The following is a 21608-nucleotide window of genomic DNA, read 5'->3' as shown; positions in this document are numbered from 1 at the left end:
TCAGGAAAGGAAAATTACGGTAAGTATCTGATAATAAATTTTCAGTTTTCCTGACAGACTCCATGGCAGCCTACGTGTGGGAAATAACTAGCCAGTCCACAAGGGTGGGTATGCTGATCAAAAGAAATGTAAATTACCCCATCAACTGACAGGACTTTTAAACCAAAGCTAGCAGAAGATAGAGACGCAGGCTCTATGCAATAATGTGACATAAAGGTATTAATGGAAGCCGCTTTACAGATGACGTCTGGAGCCACATGCCAGGCTGGTTGCCCACAAAGCCACCATACCCCTGGTGGAATGTGCTGTCACCGCCTCTGGAGGGGCCAAGCCTTTAGCTCTATAAGCTTGCTGGATGGACTGGATAATCCAGGTCACAATTGTTCTGGACGAAGCCCGCTTCCCTCTGACACTGCCAGAATGCAAGATTAACAGGTTGCAGCGTCTAAAGGAGGAAGTATCTTACAGGTATTCATTCATATTTAGCCCACATCCAGAGATGAAATTTAGAGGACCCTGGAGTCCTAAATGTAGGTAGGACAATTTCCTTGTTCTCATGAAAAACTGAAGTAACGTTCGGGTTTGAGCCGAACATAGGGATAAGGACCACTCGGTCCAGGAAGAAAGTCAGGAAGGGTTCTTCATGACCCAAGGACCCAATCTCAGGAACCCTTTTGGCCGAAGTGATAGCAACTAGGATGGCGGCCTTTACAGAAAGGTCTTTGACAGAAAGTGGTGAGGAACCTGCGGGTACTGAGGTCAGCTAGTGAATCAAGAAAAAGGAGAAGATCTCATTTGGAGAATCTCTGTCTTCTTTGGTCCCTGAGTCTTGTCACCTCACACAGAAAAACTGCCTGATTAGGGGGTGAGCCGTCCATGATGTTCCAGAGAAGGCTGATAGGGCTGAGACTTGAACTCTGAGAGAACTAATGGATAAAGACAGATCTAGTCCAGACTGAAGGAAGCTGAGGATATCCCAAATTGCTAGACGCTTGAACGACCTGCCCGTAGAGGATGAGAACCCAACAAACTTGGCCCATATTCTTCCATAGACTTTATCCATGCTTATTTTCCTCAAGCTCATGAGGGTGGAAATCACTCTTGAAGCGCACCTGAGAGATTCCAGCGTCTCCCTCTCAAGAACGAGAACATCAGTCTAAGCAATGCCGGACAAGGGTGCAGGGATGCCCCTTGAGAGAGAAGGTCAGGCCTGGGAGGGAGAGGCACCAGGTCCCGGAAGCTGAGCTGGGTCAGGAAGGGAAACTATGGCCTGTTCGGTCAGTAAGGTGCAATCACCACCACCTTGACCACTTCTGCCTGAAGTCTCTGTAAAAACCTGAGGATGATCAGGAGCGGGGGAAAGGCATGTTGAAGCTCCACTGATCTGTCAAGGCATCCACCCCAAAGGCCTGAATGCAAAGGCCCCTCGTGTAGTACTTCTTGATCTTGAAGTTGCAGGGGAATGCAAATAGGTCCACTTCAGGATTGACTCCCAAGGACAGGATCCATTCGAATGTCTTTACTTGAAGAGACCATTCTTTGTCTAACCGTGTGCGAGACAGGAAGTCCGCTTGGACATTCTGCACTCCAGGGATGAAGACCGCTGAAATATTGCCCAGGTTTTTCTGAACCCACAAAATCATCTCCCTCCAATTCACTATCTGAAGAGCCGGGGGAGGCATTGTAAGGCTGGAAAGGGCCCGGATCCTCCTGGGCCTTGTCAGCCGGGGAGTCAGATAGAGTGGTGGACTGGCGCCGCATGTGGGTTGTATCCCACTCCTTTAGGGATTGCTGCACCACACACTTAACAAGAGACTCCATTTGTTGGTTTTACCATATCTTTTTCCCCAACTGCCCAAGCATAACATGGATCACACAGTGATTTGCCCTCTGGGGCTCGTTTCCCACATCACCAGTTGGCTCTGCAATCAGAGCATCTGTCATGGTGGTGGGTGCGGTGTCTGGAGGAGAAATGGGAATGGCTGCTTTGTTTGGAGGAGGAATGGGAACATCTCCTTTGCTGTTGGGTCCTAGACGGAGAGTCACGTCTGGACCGAGATGGTGAGTGATGATGTTGTAGCCTGGCAAGGTCTCTGTCATCTCAGATCAGGCTTTTGTGGTCTGACCTGGAAGGACTGGAGGAAAAAAGGAGAAGGGAAGATGCAAAATTTGATGTCATGCATAATAATACATGTACATAGATGTATATATATCCATGAAAAAAATTCTCTCTATTTCACTATATAAACTCACTTTACTGTTATAAATATGAGTAAAATGCAAAACTTCGGTAGGTGTAACAAGATGTCTGCTTTCTCCCTTCTTAGTGTATCTTTACTGTGGACGAGTGTGGGGTGTAGAAAGATGGTGGCGACGGAACGCCACTTCCATAGCAAACTGCGATGGGTCGCCGAATATGTTGTTACACCCGGAGTCCTGAACAAATTTGCATTTTGCTTTGGTCTCTGATGTTCAAACCCAGAAGCAACGTCACAACTCCACTTCCAGTTTACTCAGCAGCCAAAAAAAATTTACTTTCAAGTGCAGAGGAGGGGTCCCCAGATCCCTCCATAAAGAGCACCTGTCACTGCCTATGATGTTTACATTTCTTGCGACAGCAATAAAAGTGCTTTGAAAAAAAATAAAAAAATTTTTTAAGGGAGTGTTAAAAAAAAAACTAAAACAAAAAACATTTTTTTCTTAAGCGCCCCCATCCTTCTGTGATCGCGCGTCAAAGAAAACGCATATGTAAGCTGCACCCGCAAAAGTAAACAGTGTTCAAATTACATGGGATGTATCGCTGCAAGAGCAATACAGCGTGACATGTTAGGTATATATTTACTCAGTGTAACATTATCTTTCACATAAAAAAAAAATTGGGCTAACTTTACTATTTTGTTTTTTAATTTATTGAAGTGTATTTTTTCCCAAAAAATTGTGTTTGAAAGGCCTCTGTGCAAATACATTGTGACATTACATATTGCAACAACTAAAAAAAAATAAAAAATATTGCAACAACTGCCATTTTATTCTATATAATGTTTGGGGTTCGAAGTCATTTTCTAGCAAAAAATACTGATTTCAACTTGAAAACAAATGTCAGAAATAGGCCTGGTCTTAAGGTGGTTAAGGTCCTGTAACTTTTTGATGATATCTATGCGGAGAACTAAAGTATTCTCTCAAACAAAGAATAAAAATGTGTGGGACTACTAAAAGAGCTCAAGTAGAGAACCAAAGCACTGAAGCAGCAGAAGTGAGAATTATGTGACTTTTCGACAAATGAAAGAACAAAGCTGTGGTGATTATTTTTGTTGTAGGTTGGATGATCCTTCCTTCTCAGCTCATAAATATGAAACAGGATTCCACAAACAAGAACTGTAGCTTAGTAGAACTAACATATAGAAAATGTTTACATGTCATGGTAGGGACTGATGCTTCAGCAAAACATATTAAAGAGATACATAAAGAGAGAACAGAGGCCTCTGAAATATTAAAAACAATTCATCAATCTCAATAAAGGCATGAGCTTCAATCTCGTGTCCCCAGTACTGTGACCGTTCTGTCACTGACAGCTCCCTTGTCACTCAGTGATTAGTGGAAACTTGTTAAATGGGCTCCTCATCATGTTATCACTGTGGCAGCCAACCACTGTGTTCACATGATCAATGACGACAATTTAACACCTCCCACAATACAAACTCTTAAAGGGTTAGGAAGAAGCCAGCGATAGAGGTTAAAAAACATTTGTGAGTTATATTAAATATGACGTATTGCACAATACAATTTGTGTACCTTGAAAAACACCAGATCCATTCTTGCTCCCCTAACTGCTTCATTGTATTGTTGCATGAACATGTCTAGCCTGTTTGATAGTTGTTCAAATGAAGGGACAGACTCATAGATTTTAGGTGCTTCCAAATCTGCATCATCTGGTTCATCTCCAGTAGCTTCTGGGGCATCTCGTAAGAAGTCTACAAAGAAGGACTCTTTTGGTACACTCTGCAACAGCTCTTGTCCATGATCTTCTGAAGCAATCTAAAAGTAAAAAAAAAAAGTTTTGAGAAAAAATATCTGGTTTATTAAAAGATCTGGTTTATTGAAAGCCCTATCTCCTAAATATAAATAGCTTTAAAATGGGTCAAAAATAAAAGTAAAAAATGTTTTAAAGCCTAAGCTCCAGCTTTCAACACTCCAGGAAAGTACAGGGGAAGTCACCATGCCTCACTGCTGTCACATGGGAAGGCTAGGCTCTCAAAATCCAACAAGCGTATACCCTAGCCCACTGCAAATGCCATGCATCTCCCGTCTTGTTCCTGACTATTTTTTTAAGCTATTTATATTTGGGAGATAGTGGGCAATTATTTTCATTAAATGTGCAAATGAAGATGAATGGAAATGGATACAACCATGCATTTTTGTTAAATGCCACATAATTATGAACTTGACTTTTTTTTTTTTTAAAAGGAACTTGACAAATGTTTATATATAAAATCACAAATACTGCTCTGAAAGAATAAGAGAAAATATTCCTGCGCCTAATCAGAAAGTAATCTAATTGTTGCACCGCTGCACACACTGAGATGGGGTACTCGAACCCCAATTAGAGAAGACAGAGGGTAAAAGAGTAGTGGTGCGCAGTACTATGGTGAAGAATCTAGTTAGAACAGGTTTAATACATTCAATAAGTGCTCAAAAGATTAGATGATAAATATAATGTTGTCTCCATTAAAAGGTAATAAAGAGAACGTAGAAAAAGAAAAAGACAATATATGTATAGAGAAAAAAAAAAAAAAAATATATATATATATATATATATATATATATATATATATATATATATATATATATATAGTGAGGAACCCTCACTACTATGCCTAGTAGTATTTTGAGTGATAAACGAGTGGATAAGAAAAAAATGATAATAATTAAAACTGGTGATCCCAATGCGATTTTTATAAAAGTAGCAAAGTTGCATAAAGTGACAGTGCTGAATATAAAGAAGGTCCGTGAAAATGACTACTACTGCATTTTGAAGTGACTAAAATACTATACATAAAGTAGTGGACGAAATAAAAAATATAAAGTGATTCACCATGCGATTTGTTAAAAATGACAAAAATCGCATAAAAAGTGCTAGTGCTGAACAATAAATAGATCCGAAAAGATATATCTGCTAAACCAAAGTATATGTGTAACAGTGTACAAAAAAACAATCATTAGCTGGATAAGGCAAAAGATGCAAATAATGCTTGACTTGTGACTAAAGAAATCGCATATAGTGTCAAAGCCAAGGGAGGGTTAAACAAAGTGACTCTGTGCGGGTGTCTTATACCATAGACTTAGATATCGGTGCAGTGCACTAAATTGAATCATAGAACCAAAAAATTAAATCGAATTGTTGAATCAAAGCAAAAGACGCATAAACAATCCTAGTGTTGGTGGGAGGGAAACAGCCCTCTGGGAATAGTCCAAAACAGAAGAAAAAAAAAAAAAGGTGCACAATATTTAAAACTATTATATAAAAAAACAACAATTGAGCAATAATCTTAGTTAAAATTGTCCATTCAGCTTGTGCAACAACAGGTGGCGATTAGCCCAAAATCGCATGTAACAAGACAATAGCCTACAGTGCTGGTGCTTTAAATATATGTGCACTATAAGGTAGAAATTTAAACGGTGATAATGGTGATGGTGGATGTCTCCCACGTGGTCCTGTGTGATCAAAATACGCTACCGGAAGTGACGCAATCGAGCTCGAGGCTCGTTTATACACCATACAAAAACTCTGTCTGTTTGTGAGTACTAAATCTGTTTTTATAAATAAACTTCAATACTGTTAAAAAATTACTATACTATGGGGCTCCCTTCCTCCTCATCTGCTTAACCCCTTACATAAAACCGCCGAGGTATACCACCACTTCCCCCCCCCACGCTGAAGTACCGCTGAGGGACCACATAAAGAGTCCAATACGGCACAGTAGGCAGGAAACGCCAGGATCCGGGGACATATGAACAGGACCTCGAGGGATAAGGACCACCAGGAACCCTGAGGACACATATACCATATGCTGTTACCTTACAGCTGTAAGGTAAGGGGACACCCATATTTTGATCACACAGGACCACGTGGGAGACATCCACCATCACCATTATCACCGTTTAAATTTCTACCTTATAGTGCACATATATTTAAAGCACCAGCACTGTAGGCGATTGTCTTGTTACATGCGATTTTGGGCTAATCGCCACCTGTTGTTGCACAAGCTGAATGGACAATTTTAACTAAGATTATTGCTCAATTGTTGTTTTTTTATATAATAGTTTTAAATATTGTGCACCTTTTTTTTTTTTCTTCTGTTTTGGACTATTCCCAGAGGGTTGTTTCCCTCCCACCAACACTAGGATTGTTTATGCGTCTTTTGCTTTGATTCAACAATTCGATTTAATTTTTTGGTTCTATGATTCAATTTAGTGCACTGCACCGATATCTAAGTCTATGGTATAAGACACCCGCACAGAGTCACTTTGTTTAACCCTCCCTTGGCTTTGACACTATATGCGATTTCTTTAGTCACAAGGCAAGCATTATTTGCATCTTTTGCCTTATCCAGCTAATGATTGTTTTTTTGTACACTGTTACACATATACTTTGGTTTAGCAGATATATCTTTTTGGATCTATTTATTGTTCAGCACTAGCACTTTTTATGCAATTTTTGTCATTTTTAACAAATCGCATGGTGAATCACTTTATATTTTTTATTTCGTCCACTACTTTATGTATAGTATTTTAGTCACTTCAAAATGCAGTAGTAGTCATTTTCACGGACCTTCTTTATATTCAGCACTGTCACTTTATGCAACTTTGCTACTTTTATAAAAATCGCATTGGGATCACCAGTTTTAATTATTAACATTTTTTTCTTATCCACTCGTTTATCACTCAAAATACTACTACGCATAGTAGTGAGGGTTCCTCACTATATATATATATATATATATATATATATATATATATATATATATATATATATATATTTTTTTTTATTTTTTTTTTATTTTTTTCTCTATACATATATTGTCTTTTTCTTTTTCTATGTTCTATTTATTACCTTTTAGTGGAGACGACATTATATTTATCATCTAATCTTTTGAGCACTTATTGAATGTATTAAACCTGTTCTAACTAGATTCTTCACCATAGTACTGCGCACCACTACTCTTTTACCCTCTGTCTGCTCTGAAAGAATGTTCTAAAACCTGTTCCTTAGAGCAACCACTACCACATAGACATGTGCAGAGTAAAATATTTCGTTTTCGTCCGAAAAATTAATTAATTTAGTTACTCCCGAAATTAGTTTTTTTTTTTATTTAGTTTTTCGTTCAAAAATTGCATTCGTCCGAAAATCCACATGAATTACGGTCGAATCTGTCTTTGAAGGCTTATGGTGTCCGTTGAATGTATAAAGAAGATTTGACGGAGCTAGTATATAGCATACTTCGTGTGAACTTTAGAACCCTATTAAAGTCTATGGGACTCCAACTTTCAAAATCTAAAGTGCTAATTTTAAAGGCTAATATGCAAGTTACTGTCCTAAAAAGTGTTTGGGGACCTGGGTCCTGCACCAGGGGACATGTATCAACACAAAAACAAGTTTTAAAAATGGCCGTTTTTTCGGGAGCAGTGATTTTAATAACGATTAAAGTGAGACAATAAAAGTGTAATATTCCTTGAAATTTCGTAGCTGGGGGGTGTCTATAGTATGCCTGTGAAGGGGCGCATGTTTCTGGTGCTTAGAACTGTCCCTGCACAAAGTGTAATTTATGCAGGAAAAAAAAGTCCTTTAAAATCACTTGCAGCTATTATGAATTGTCGGCTCCGTAATACAGAGAACACTCATTGAAAGTCATTGATAAAAAAATAAATAAAAAAGCGTGGGGGTCCCCCAAATTCAATTACCAGGCCCTTCAGGTCTGGTATGGATATTAAGGGGAACCCCGCGTCAAATTTTAAAAACAATTGACGTGGGGTTCCCCCTAAAAATCCATACCAGACCCTTTATCCGAGAACGCAACCTGGCAGGCCGCAGGAAAAGAGGGGGGGACGAGAGAGCAGCCCCCCTCCCTCCTGAACCGTACCAGGCCACATGCCCTCAACATTGGGAAGATGCTTTGGGGGTCTGTGACCCCTCAAAGCACCTTGTCCCCATGTTGATGTGGAGAAGGGCCTCATCATTCTGATAAGCCCCCCGCCCGCAGACCCCCACAACCACCGGCCAGGGTTGTGGGGGTCTGTGGGCGGGGGGCTTATCAGAATCTGGAAGCCCCCTTTAACAAGGGGACCCCCAGATCCCGCCCCCCCCTGTTTGAAATGGTAAGGGGGTACAAAAGTACCCCTACCATTTCACAAAGAAAGCGTAAAAAATTGTTAAATAAGACAAACACACTTTTGAAAAATTCCTTTATTAAAAATAAAAAAAAAGATTCCAGCGGTGGTAATCCACTCTTGCTATCCAGCGATGGATGATATCTCTCCAGTGATGGTTGATCTGATCCAGCGCAGTGAATCCATCCATCTTCTGTCTCCACGGAGGAGACACTGCAGGGATCCCGGCGGCCTGACGTTTGTTATATGCGGAGGGCGGGGCCACCTGTCACCTGACCCTTCCCCCTCTGACGCAAGGGGAAACCCAGGCTTCCCCGTGACGTATGGGTGACCCCGCCCCCCTCTGATGTAACACAGGCAGGTTTCCGTTACATCAGATACAGATACAGATATCATCCATCGCTGGATAGCAAGAGTGGATTACCACCGCTGGAATCTTTTGTTATTTTTTTTATTTTTAATAAAGGAATTTTTCAAAAGTGTGTTTGTCTTATTTAACTATTTTTTACACTTTCTTTGTGAAATGGTAGGGGTACTAATGTACCCCCTTACCATTTCAAACGGGGGGGTGGGATCTGGGGGTCCCCTTGTTAAAGGGGGCTTCCAGATTCTGATAAGCCCCCTGCCCGCAGACCCCCACAACCACCGGCCAGGGTTGTGGGGATGAGGCCCTTCTCCACATCAACATGGGGACAAGGTGCTTTGAGGGGTCACAGACCCCTAAAGCATCCTCCCAATGTTGAGGGCATGTGGCCTGGTATGGTTCAGGAGGGGGGCCACTCTCTCGTCCCCCCTCTTTTCCTGCAGCCTGCCAGGTTGCGTGCTCGGATGAAGGGTCTGGTATGGATTTTTAGGGGGACCCCACGTCAATTTTTTTTTAAATTTGACGCGGGGTTCCCCTTAATATCCATACCAGACCTGAAGGGCCTGGTAATTGAATTTGGGGGACCCCCGCACTTTTTTTTTTATTTAATCAATGACTTTCAATGAGTGTTCTCTGTATTACAGAGCCGACAATTCATAATAGCTGCGAGTGATTTTAAAGGACTTTTTTTCCTGCATAAATGACACTTTGTGCAGGAACAGTTCTAAGCACCAGAAACATGCGCCCCTTCACAGGCATACTATAGACACCCCCCAACTATGAAATTTAAAGGAATATTACACTTTTATTGTTTCACTTTAATCATTATTAAAATCACTGCTCCCGAAAAAAATGTCGTTTTTAAAACTTTTTTTTGCATTGATATATGTCCCCTGGGGCTGGACTTAGGTCCCCAAACACTTTTTGGAACAGTAACTTGCAGAATCTTTTCTCTCTGTCAAATCTTTTTTCTCTGTCGAATATTTTCTCTATATAATCTTGGACTAATAGGAGGTAAGGTTAGGCACATTCGACTACAGGTTCTTTAGACACAGATTGTTATTGTCAGAGTCACGTCGAATCTCCTATTCCATATCGAACTGTTGTAACAAGGAAAACGAAAATAAAGCATTTATTTATGTCGGATCTTTCGTTTTTCGGATTCTGTGCTTTCGTTATCGTTTGTCAAAACGAAAACGAAAATACCTGAAATTCGGACGATAATGCATTCGGACGAAAACGAATGCACATGTCTACTACCACATGAGGCTTATGGCAATATTATATGAATAGTATAAATGTACACATTACCTTATGCAGAGTATTCTCGAACCAGTCCTTATCTTTCTGGTCAACAAACCTATCTGCAATCACACGTGTGCATTCATGTTGGAAAAGTGCCACAAGAATGTCAGTGCTGCGACAGACCTCTGATGTAACTGTCAAGATCCCCTGCCAAATACGGCTCAAGTCCCGCAAGTTAAAGATGTAATGGAATTTCGCTGGGGTTGGTAACATCTGTAAAATGGAATTAAATACAATTCTAAAAAAACATATTATCCGTACATAGCAAAAATATGGCAAGAAGACATTATTCTACCAAGGTGAGAGTATTTTGAATCTTCTTCCAAAGACTGCATATGTATATTAGTTTATAATATTTTATATTTTGCCTAGTGGGTAAGCTGATGTACATGTTGGCGGTGATTCAGTAGTAAACAAAATGCTGTAAAGGGAAAAGGTAAGGAAAGGTAAAAAATTCTTCCAATGATAAAGTCACGATTAAGGATTACAGTACTCGTGTGTGTGCTTGATTCTAATCATAGGAAAAGAGCAAGAATTAGTTGTAAAAGAGTGTGAAAGATTTGTTTACAGCTTCTCGGAACACTGCTGACAGCAAACCGTTCCACAGCAAAGGCAATTAAAACAAGTACATAAATAGATTTAATATAAAAAGGCTAGTCAAGTCTTAAGCTGTATTATCTTTAAGGGTTGACTGCTGTTAAGACCAGTCAATAACTGTTGTGGCACACTTAGTTTTTAGAAACCTCCTTTTCTGTGCATGATTTTTATTGATTTTCATATAAATGAAAATAACAGCAAATACACCCATGCTTTTTGAGAAATGTGGAGTTAGAGTCCTTATGGAAGCTAGACATTTGTTTATTAATCATCAGTGTGGTCATATTTGACTTCCTAAAATTGGTCCAAGGATTTCTTCCAGGCTTTGGCTGTCACCTGTTTGGCTGCCAAAAATAAGTAGCTGGCCATTTTCTGTTAAAGTATAGTATAGTATAGTAGTATAGTAAAGCAAACTTGGCATAATTAGGGATTATTAGGTGAAACTGAGTTTGACATAGTCCTAAGATTCTAGACCAAAAAACATCACCACAATGTGCACAAACTCTTATGCCGCGTACACACGACCGGACTTTTCGAGGGACTAGGTCCGACGGACTTTCGGCGGAGTTCTGACAGAGTTCTGACGGACTTTCCGAATGAACGGACTTGGCCACACACAATCACACCAAAGTCCGACAGATTTGAACGTGATGATGTACGACCAGACTAGAATAAGGAAGTTCATAGCCAGTAGCCAATAGCTGCCCTTGCATCGGTTTTTGTTTTTTAAACATGTTCCATTTGTAAAGTCTGACGGATTTTTGCAAATCAAAAGTCCGCTGCAGCCCACACACGATCGAATGGTCTGCTGGAATCGTTCCGTCTGACCTTTGATGTCGAAAGGTCCGGTCGTGTGTACGCGGCATTAAGCATCTATCACTATAATTTGGGTTCACATGAGCTATGCGGGCAGGGACCCAGTACCACCTGAAGAGGACCTTGTATGCTGATTCTAGAATTGTCATGTTTGTTATATTCGTCCAGGCTTTGCACCAAGGTGTATAGGGGTTGCATGATCTCATTCTATGGCCATTCAGCATAAAGTATATAACATAAATTAGTCTATGTGATCTGGGAGAGTGTAAACAGGTTTGTTCAAAATTAAAGCCAAAGTCTGAGGTTTGACATAACACCATTATCCAGTGTTGCAGTTGTAAATATCAATAGAATTCTGAAGAAGTCATTTCATAAATGTCTTGTATAGTAGCCCCTGAAGCCTCCACCTTTTCAAATAACGTTATATTTATGTACTGGCACTTGGCTGCATTATAGGAACTTAAGCTTCAGTTTATCTGGCCATACAATGTAACCATTCCTCAACATGAGTGAGCTAGGAAATGCCAAGTAGTTATAAAACTGAGAATCTACTGTATCTAGCTGAAAAGAGTACTGTATTTTCTGGCGTATAAGACTACCTTTTACACTTAAAAAAATGCCCAAAAATCAGGGGTTGTCTTATACGCCGGGTATACAGGTATACAATTCTGCCCGATGGATGTCAGCCCCCAAATGTCTGCTAATACTGTATGTGGCTTCAGCTACAAACAGTATACGCCATTGAGCCAATCCCGGCGAGTGATGTATTCTATTAATGAATACAGAGCCTGCTTGGATTGGAGTAACAACCTCTGCCAATCCGAGCAGGCTACATAGAGTAGCCTGCTCGGAGAGAGAGAGAGAGATAGAGAGAGATATGATGCTACAGCCTCTGCCAATCCAAGCAGGCGTTGTATTCAGGTTTGGTTAGTGAAAAATTCTACTTTCCAGAGTTGTGGCATTCAATAGATCTCTGTTTGTGTTATTATTGTTTGATTTACTTTATGACATATCGCAGCATGGCGGATGAGTAGTTGGCATTCTTGCTTTGTGTTTTTTAATGGTTCTAATGTTTTTTTTTAAATGGTGTTGCCTCGGAAGGGAGGTAGTCTTATACCGTGAGTATTGCCCAAAACCTATGTTTTCACTTGAAAAATAGGGGGTCGTCTTATACGCCCAGTCGCCTTATACGCCGGCAAATACGGTAGGTGGCAAAAAGAAGACAGATATGTAGTTAACAGAGTTACCTAAGATTGGTATGGGGGTCACTAAATGCTTGCAATGTAAACTAAAGCATGGATCAGAAATGTAGTTAGGAGCACAGGTAATGTCACGGCAGGTGGGAAGCTGTCAAGGACAAACCATATGATCAAGCAGTCAGATCCAAGGAGTCCAGCAGATTAGAGGTCATGACAAAGTAGGTTCAAGGAAATGATAAGCAGGAATTTAGCAGGGTATAAGAAGTCTGGAGCATGTACAAATGAAGGCATTATGGACAGCAGTCATTGCAAGCTAATACAAATATGGACCAATGAGGAGATATACACACCCTTCATATGCACAGCTCATGTTAATGGATACACAGGGCAGGTTTGCTAATTCTGCAACACAGGAATAGGGTGCAGGAGAAGCCTGAGAAGAGAGTTCTAGGAGAAACAGCAGTCATAGGAGCAGTAATGAGCAGATAGGAGGACACAACAAGGACAGAAGAAACTGCAATAAAAGCAGAAAGTGGACATCAAGACCCAGGAAAGATGCTAAAACAGCAGTAAACAGTAGAAGACTCAACAAGAAAGCCTATAATACCAATAAAAGTCCTAATACCAGATTGCGCCACAGAGAAAGAGAAGCAACTTCCAGATGACTGCCAAGCAAACCCATCACAAGCAGGTTCCTGATATTAGAATTTCATATTATCTCATAGAATAAAACAAATAAGAAAAGAAAAGCACAGAAAAGCAGAAAAGCACATTAACGACTGTCCTGTAAAAAATTATCTATTTGGTTATTTTCTTTTAAGAAAGTTACAGTTCAAATGCCCATATTATGCATGCTATGAAAAACACTGTAGTCTTTTTCTAAAATTTCAGCATCTGGTACAAAGATGACTTACCTTAATTTTAGTTGCCTGCCACACTCTGCGTGTGGTAGGGACCAATGCAGATGCCAGCTTACACACTTCAAGAACAAACCCCCTTTGTTCACAGAAATAGCCTTCAGCCACTGTCCTGAATATTTTGTCAATAGAGGAGTTTGATGGTAGAGTGCAATTAAAGACTGTAAACTGGCGCTTTAATCGCTGGGGAATGTCATTTCGACCTCCTCCTGGGTGAATCATGGCTGCCACAAATTGAATGTCAACGACACTAGTGAATTCACCAGGTTTTTCTAGGTTGTAGAAGCCCTTTTGCTCCATGAGTTGCCTTACAATTTCATTGGTTATCTGGTAATAAAATATTAGAACAACAATTAAGTATAAAGTTCTAGGCCATTGCAATATAAAATGTTAAAATATATTTTACAATAAAATCTAAAACCATTATATTTCATCAAAATTACAACCTGTGGGTGGCTACTGGCCACCAATGTAGGACAGTTAACAGGAGAACATAGGTTGGTTAGATCCATGCAGTATTTGTAACGCTGGTTCGAAAGCAGAAAATAGAGGGAACAGGTTGCTAAATGTAAATACAACAGGCCTCCTAAATATTAGTATATACGTATTTTCTCTAGCACATTCTGAATTATCAGACTAAAAAAGCCATTCTACAAATATGGTTATGAAAATAAGGATTATATAAAATGATTATTATTATTTACAAGTATTCTTGCAATTGCTAAAGAGAAAGCTGGGTAGACGTGCATTGAAACTGAGTTTCAATCCATGTGCAGCCTTTTCTGTTAATCAGAAGCTGGTCATCAGACCGAATTTTGACAAATTATCCTGCTGGAAAACCAGCATTCGGTCAGGGGCTCAAGCAAATTACTACAGAGCCAATCAGTGCAGGTTTTTTTTTTAGCCTGCTGCTGTGTATGAATACTGCAACCACTAAAGAACAGTAGCAGGTTAAAGCAGAGGTACAGGAATAATACAGGAAAAAATACCAGTTAGTGCAATTATGTATTGAATAAATAATCAAGCATGCTTTTAAATCTAGCTAGTATAAATAACAGATTGTTTTTTTTTCAGCTTCCTGAAATTTACTTCATAGCATTACTAGGAGAAGAATCATAACTAGAGCCAATTAGGTTCTGCTGCACATGTCCTAACTACATTAATTAAAGTTTTTCTAAACCCAAAATAGGGTTATGTTACAAAGAACATGCTATTTGCTTATTACAATAGGTTTGAATGGTTGAATTCGTGGCATGCCCTCTCGTCACTTCCGCTAATTATTTTTGGTGGCCAATATGGATGCAGGGCGGGAGAGATGGGAAATAAAGCATGTTGCTGTGGTGATGTGGGCAGAATATGCCTAAAAGGGTTTTAGGGTTCTCAGAGAGCTCTGGAAATAAATCGAAAACACAAGCAGGAACCTGGAAGTGTCTGTTATGGAAACTAAAGGACAGTATTAGATTTGAAATGACCACAGGTACACTTGGAAATCAACTTTAAAGGCAACAAAATCACTCTTATTTTAAAAGGTAACAATTAGCCAATTACGGTGTATAAAGTATTTTAACTCATAGCATACAATGATATTTCAGTTTGCCAAAGCTAATCAGTTAAAGATATATGGTGTGTGGTAGCCGAGCACTACTGTACATAACACATCATGTTTATACTGCCTTTTTTAACATGTCTTTTAGAAGTGAATATTCTGGAGCTGCCCAAATTTGATAACTGTAGAATGCAGTCAACTGCAGATACTGCAGGTTCCACAGGTATGTATGACCAGCTTTAAACCCCTACTAGGGTTCCTTGTACACCAATCCAAACCCTCAATTTCTAATATGTGGTCACCATATATACCGTACTTTCAAATGTATCCCCAAATATTTAAAACACCACCATGACCATCAGGTTCATATCACACAATGTGCAAGGATTCAACTCCCCTAAGAAAAGGAAAAACGCATTCATACAGTATAAGAAATTAAATTCCAAAATTATACTATTACTAGAAACACATTTAATAAAGGACAACCACCCAACCTTTTTTTTACAAAGCATTTAACTAATCTTTTTATACCTTATCTCCCCAAAAAAATAAAGGAGTTGATATTTTTATCCACCAATCATTTCCCCTCAATGTACAACAGATTTACAAAGATCCAGACAGTACATATATTATCAAAGGTTTACTATCAGGTATAGAACTAACAATTGCCAATGTCTATGCACCGAATCACGCACAAACCACATTTTTCACACAATTTTTTCACACTTTACAACGTTATCATTTACCTCATATAATACTAGGAGGTGACTTCAACTCTGTACCCAATCTAAACCGTAGTAAACAAAACCAATGCTCAAAAACATTTTCAAATACAACCTCTAGATATATTAATGAAATGCAACTCATAGACTCATGGAGAGCTCTTAATATAGGGGCACAAGAATACACCTCCTGTTCACACCCCCATAATTCTTATTCCCGCCTGAATTAAAATTTTTGCATTCCCATAATCTTGGCCAACACATATGAAGCTTCAATACACCCATGCACATGGTCAGATCATCATATCATTACACTTGACACCCAATTCATAGGACTTTCTTCAACTCCATCCTCTTGGATGCTTAATGAAGCTTTACTCACTGACCCTAAACACCAACATGAGATAGCCTCTGCTATTAGACTATTTCATAACAAATGTCATACCAGACATATCCCCTACTACCCTTTGGATGGCACATAAGGCGGTCTTACGAGGCCACCTTATAAAATAAGCATCTCAAAATAACAGAGAGATGGGACAAGATCTTCTCCCTAATGAAAGAATTTCATAAATTATATAAAGAACACACTAACACACAAACATATAAACTCAGTATGTATGCTGACGATATGATAGTATTCCTCACCCAGCCTAACATAGCATTACCAAGCCTAAACACTTAAAGACTTCTCTGCACTGTCAGGACTGTCATTAAATGTCTCAAAATCTATTGGTATGCCAATAAACATTCTACCATCTCAATTAGACACCATTCGCACTTCATTCAACTTCATATGGTCTAAAGACACTTTACCTTATCTAGGTATTCACCTCACCCCAGACACCAATAACTTATTCTCTAAAAATTATTTCCCCATGATGCAAAAATTAAGATTGACCTTAAAAATATGAAAATCATCAATATATATTTTTTAGGTAAAATTGCAGCCATCAAAATGTCTATTCTACCAAAGTTCTTATACTTATTTAGGGTCCTCTCAAATAGATTAAATAAAATGATGATTACCAAATTTCAATCAGATGTGAATAAATGTATATGGTCAGATTCCCACCCTCGTATAGCCAAATCTGCATTATATAAATCTCCAAAAAATGCAAGTTTAGGACTCCCAGACTTGTGGTCATATTATTTAGCCGCACGATAGCACAATAGTCCCAGATAGCCCAATGGCCCATACACAACCCAAAAATCCCATGGGTTATATTTGAGAATGACTCAGTACTACCGTATTCTATATCCGGGCTATTATGGGGTAATAAAGTTTCCAATCACACCTTAGAAAAGCTTAATCAATTAGTAGCTCACTTATATCAGTTGTGGAAACTACATAACAAAAAAATTCAAAATTACTTCTACCACTTCTGCCCATGCCTCTTTTATAGGAAACCTGAAATTCTTAGAATACCATTAAGATATAAAATACTTCCCATGGTGTATCAATAACAACCTAACCACCCTCAAAAAAATAATTGAAAACACCTCATTTACCTCCTTTGCATCATTCAAAACTAAATATAACATCCCCAATATTGAACTCAAAAGATTCCTCCAAATTAGATCCTTCTACGACTCACACTTTTCAATTTCTGACATGGAAGTCCCCACATTTTATGAAAACATATGTTCCAGATCACCAAGAGGTACCAGATTAATATCTGAGATATATTCATACCTGATTAACATAAATACTCTAAACTACCATACATGCTCAAATGGGAACAAGAATGTGATATCTCACTCCCCCCAGAAAAATGATCAACAACCTACTTAGATGCACTAGATCAATCACTATTAGGGAAACTACAACAAAATGTATTTACAAGATGGTATTACACACCAGCAAAAAACCTATTCTATTTTTCCTTCAGTTCCCCAAACATGCTTCAGAGATTGCAATTTCATAGGCTCCTTCTCACACATTTACTGGGAATGTGAAAAAGTTTCTCTGATATGCAAACAACTTGAACAATTTTCCACAAGAATTTCAGAAAATAACATAAATCTTACTCTTCCCCATCTGCATTTTATTCACATCAATTACAGGTTTAACTACTCAACACCTAAGACTAGTTCACACAATCTGTTTCCATTCACTGGATTGTAGCTTACCACTGGAAATACTCAGAGCTACCAATAACCCAACTGAAAACTAGAATAATATTTATCTCATGGAAAAAAAATCCACACTTTACACAATACCACTCATTTACTTGAGAAGAAATTGAACCCTTTAGTTTACACACTCAGACCACCTTTTAAATCCTATTTATCCAACTTCAACCAATATCAATCAGCAAATAATAAAACCATATTTTAAATTACTAGCTGATTATTTCTTTATCACCGGGCGGCACAGTGGTGTAGTGGTTAGCACTCTCACCTAGCAGTAAGAAGGTCACTGGTTCAAATCCCAACCATGACACTACCTGCCTGGAGTTTGCATGTTCTCCCTGTGCCTGCGTGGGTTTCCTCTGGGTACTCTGGTTTCCTCCCACAATCCAAAGACATGCAGGTAGGTTAATTGGCTTCTGTCCAAAATTGGCCCTAGTATATGAATGGGGACCTTGGATTGTGGGCTCCTTAAGGATAGGGACTGATGTGGGTGTAGCAATGTACAGGGAAAGGGACCATTGTAGACACTCACTCAGGTTGAACTGGATGGACTGGTGTCTTTATTCAACCTAACAAACTATGAAACTATGAAACTATGAAACTATGAAACCTATTCTTCTATGCTTTTACTTTTCCATAATCCATAATCCATATATTTTGATGATTACTATATACTGTACTTCACTGGACTTATGTTATAATGTTTTGTACCTAATAAAAAAGTTTGTAAACAAAAAATAAACTCCTAGTGGTTGTCTAAAGCTGGTCTTACATACCGTAGATTCTGCTGAAAAATATAAACACCAATTACATTGTAACTTCTGTTCACTTCATACTTCATCTCCTATATGTTCTAATGTACCATGCAAAGTTGTATAATATGGATAAAGAAAAAGCCGAAGCCTTCCATCAATATGTAAATTGCCTAACTGCTGAATTAAAACAGCCTAATTAAATGCACTGAATCTTGCATTCTAATAAGTGTTCTGTCATCAACAACTCCAGCAGAACAATTTTAAGGTTATATTAGCAATTGTGGTTGACTTCTTTTTATAGTAAAAGGTCATAACATTTTTTCATGTATATAGTTTAATTGGATTTATGCTTGTCCACTTTGTATATCCCAGCAGACTACATTCAAATATATCAAATAAATTCATATAATATCAATTAGTGTACATTCTCCTGAGGTCTATTGCATAAATAATGCATTCATTTAGATAATTATTTAGCTGCATTGTAGTATTAACATTATTTACATAGATGATTACATAAACATCATTTGTTATATGTAGTATAAGCAAAGTGATGAAAACACCACAACATAAATTCAGAAAGTGCTGGGTGCAGGCGCAGCTTGTGTGCTGTAAGCAGGGCTGGACTGGTATAAAAATTTGGCCCTGGACTTCATCAAGACCGGCCCACTTTAATTTTGCAAACACGCACAAGTAAACAAGTGAAGTGGGAGGGCTAACGTCATGCAGGAACATTGCTACAGCCTCATTGCCTGGAATTTCAGAAACCGGCATTGCTGCACCGCAGTGCATGCCATCAGTCTTTCCCTGGCTACTTGCTGGCTCCTGCATGCATTGTGGGGGGGGGTGAAGGTGATAGAAGTTCTTCCCCTTGTAGTGGCTAGCCAGCAGTGTGATCGGAGTGTGTGGCTGGGATTTGTCAAGTCAATGATCTGGTCCTCCACTGAGATCAGTGCTGTGTCAGGAGGGAGACTACTCAGCACTTGCTGCTCTACCATCACATTGTAGAAGCCCCCCCCCCATTCCACCAATAACTCCCCGGACCTGGCTGGACCCCTCGTCGGACTACCCCCGATCACTGGCTGCCTGCTAACCTTTGACTGCCGGGGATCAGGTTCAGCTCCAGTTACCTGCATTGGGACAAGAGGAGGAAGGGAGAGGAGAGCTGGGGGGTGGGGGAGGCGAAAGACTGCAATATAATCATTCTCAGGGTTGCAGATAAATATTGCTAACACATGCAGTGTGAATGCAGGTAGACCGAATGTGGCTCCTGCCCTCCATACAGCCCTGCCGGTTAATGACTGTGTGAGTCGCACAGCCATTACTTTGACAGGCTGTCCCTCAGATGCGTCTCTAGGCTTTGTGAGGCCTTAGGCAAAACTTGAGGCCCCACTCATGCCTGTAATGGAAAAAATAATTCAAGCAATAAAAATTAACTGGGGTATGGGTAAGGCAACCATTGGGGGTTCAGGAGTGGAGCTAACAATTTAGGTGTGCTGCAACCCATAGCATTCATATCTAAAGCTCACGGAAAATTGGCGTGATCAGCAAGCTGTAATAAAACAACAATTATTTTAAGAAATGGCATTGAAACCAAATGGTAAGAAAACGTACCTATTTTATGTGAAATTTGTGCTGTCTTTTTCTGTACAGATGATCATTTCTGGGTGTAATTTGAGATAAGCAGTGTACAGGGGACCCTGTGTGAAAGGGGTCTTATAGACTACTTTACTGTCAACAAGAACATGAGTTTCTGATTTCACTAGCCTCTGGCAGATGCTCGATGGTTCAATGTGAGGCAAGCTAATCTTCATTGCAGTGCACAAAAGAGCAAAATCTCAACAAATGCAAGATGCACTCACTAAACTCATCTAACTGAATGAGTAGTACAAATCCACACATGTCTGTGAGGATCCACAGCATTCTGGTAGTCTTATGCCGCGTACACACGTAGCGGACTATCCGGTGGACTTCCCGCCGGACTATCCGCCGGACAGACCCCCGAAGACGGAAGACCCCCGGAGCTGTGCAATAAACTATTTTAACCCTTGTGTGTTGTGTTTTTTTTTACTTTTTTTTTTTTACAGGTGAATGGGTAGGGGTACATTGTACCCCATACTCATTCACATAGGGTGGGGGGCCAGTATCCGGGGGCCCCCTTATTAAAGTGGGCTCCTGGATTCCAATAAGCCCCCCGCCCGCAGACCCCGACAACCACTGGCCAGGGTTGTCAGGAAGAGGCCCTTGTCCTCATTAACATGGGGACAAGGTGCTTTGGGGTGGGGGGGCGCGCGCCCCCGCTTCCCCAAGGCACCCCCCATGTTGAGGGCACACGGCCTGGTACGGCTCAGGAGGGGGGGGCACTCGCTCGTCTCCTTTCCTGGCCGGCCGGGTAGTGTGCTCGGATAAGCGTCTGATGTGGACCTGGGGGGACCCTCCACGCCGATTTTTTCGGCGTAGGGGTTCCCCTTTAAGTCCATACCAGGTGACGGGGCCAGCGACGCCTTCTTCGCTGGCCCCCCGGCTACCTGGAGACATGCTCAAAATTAGCTGACTTTTCTCTGGGCGGGAACAGTCCTTTCATTTCAAAAGTACGGCAGACTGGCACACACACGACTGGATTGTCCGCCGAAATGCGAGTCCGACGGAAAGATTGGAGTGCAAAACTACTTTCTAAGTCCGCCGTACTTTTGGGTAAAAAAAGTCTGCCGGAGGCTACACACGGGGGGATTGTCCGGCGGACTTGAGTTTGCCGGACTTTTCCACTCGATTGTTTGATCGTGTGTACGCGGCATTACTCTGTTTTTCACTCTACAATCTGATCATACTGAAAACTCGATTCAGTACATAAAGCAACCTTTCCTAC

At 40.1% G+C, this 21608-nt stretch overlaps 1 protein-coding gene across 2 annotated transcripts in view; it reads right to left on the bottom strand.

The window, feature by feature from the left end:
- The window catches only part of LOC143996736 (dynein axonemal heavy chain 5-like), a 638308-nt gene that overhangs the window by 278237 nt on the left and 338463 nt on the right, over window positions 1-21608 (bottom strand). For both annotated transcript variants that reach the window (XM_077491993.1, XM_077491994.1), the window contains exons 53-55: window positions 13581-13910; window positions 10061-10267; window positions 3793-4035 (exon numbers count right to left, since the gene is read on the bottom strand). In XM_077491993.1, the coding sequence (XP_077348119.1) occupies window positions 3793-4035; window positions 10061-10267; window positions 13581-13910 (780 nt within the window). The remainder of the gene's footprint in view (window positions 1-3792; window positions 4036-10060; window positions 10268-13580; window positions 13911-21608) is intronic.

Source organism: Lithobates pipiens, unplaced genomic scaffold, assembly GCF_037356315.1.
Source record: "Lithobates pipiens isolate NorthernLeopardFrog02 unplaced genomic scaffold, aLitPip1_a1.2 Scaffold_19, whole genome shotgun sequence".
Lineage (NCBI taxonomy): Eukaryota > Metazoa > Chordata > Amphibia > Anura > Ranidae > Lithobates > Lithobates pipiens.
Note: the sequence above shows the minus strand (reverse complement) of the source record. Positions and strands in the feature narration are given on the sequence as shown.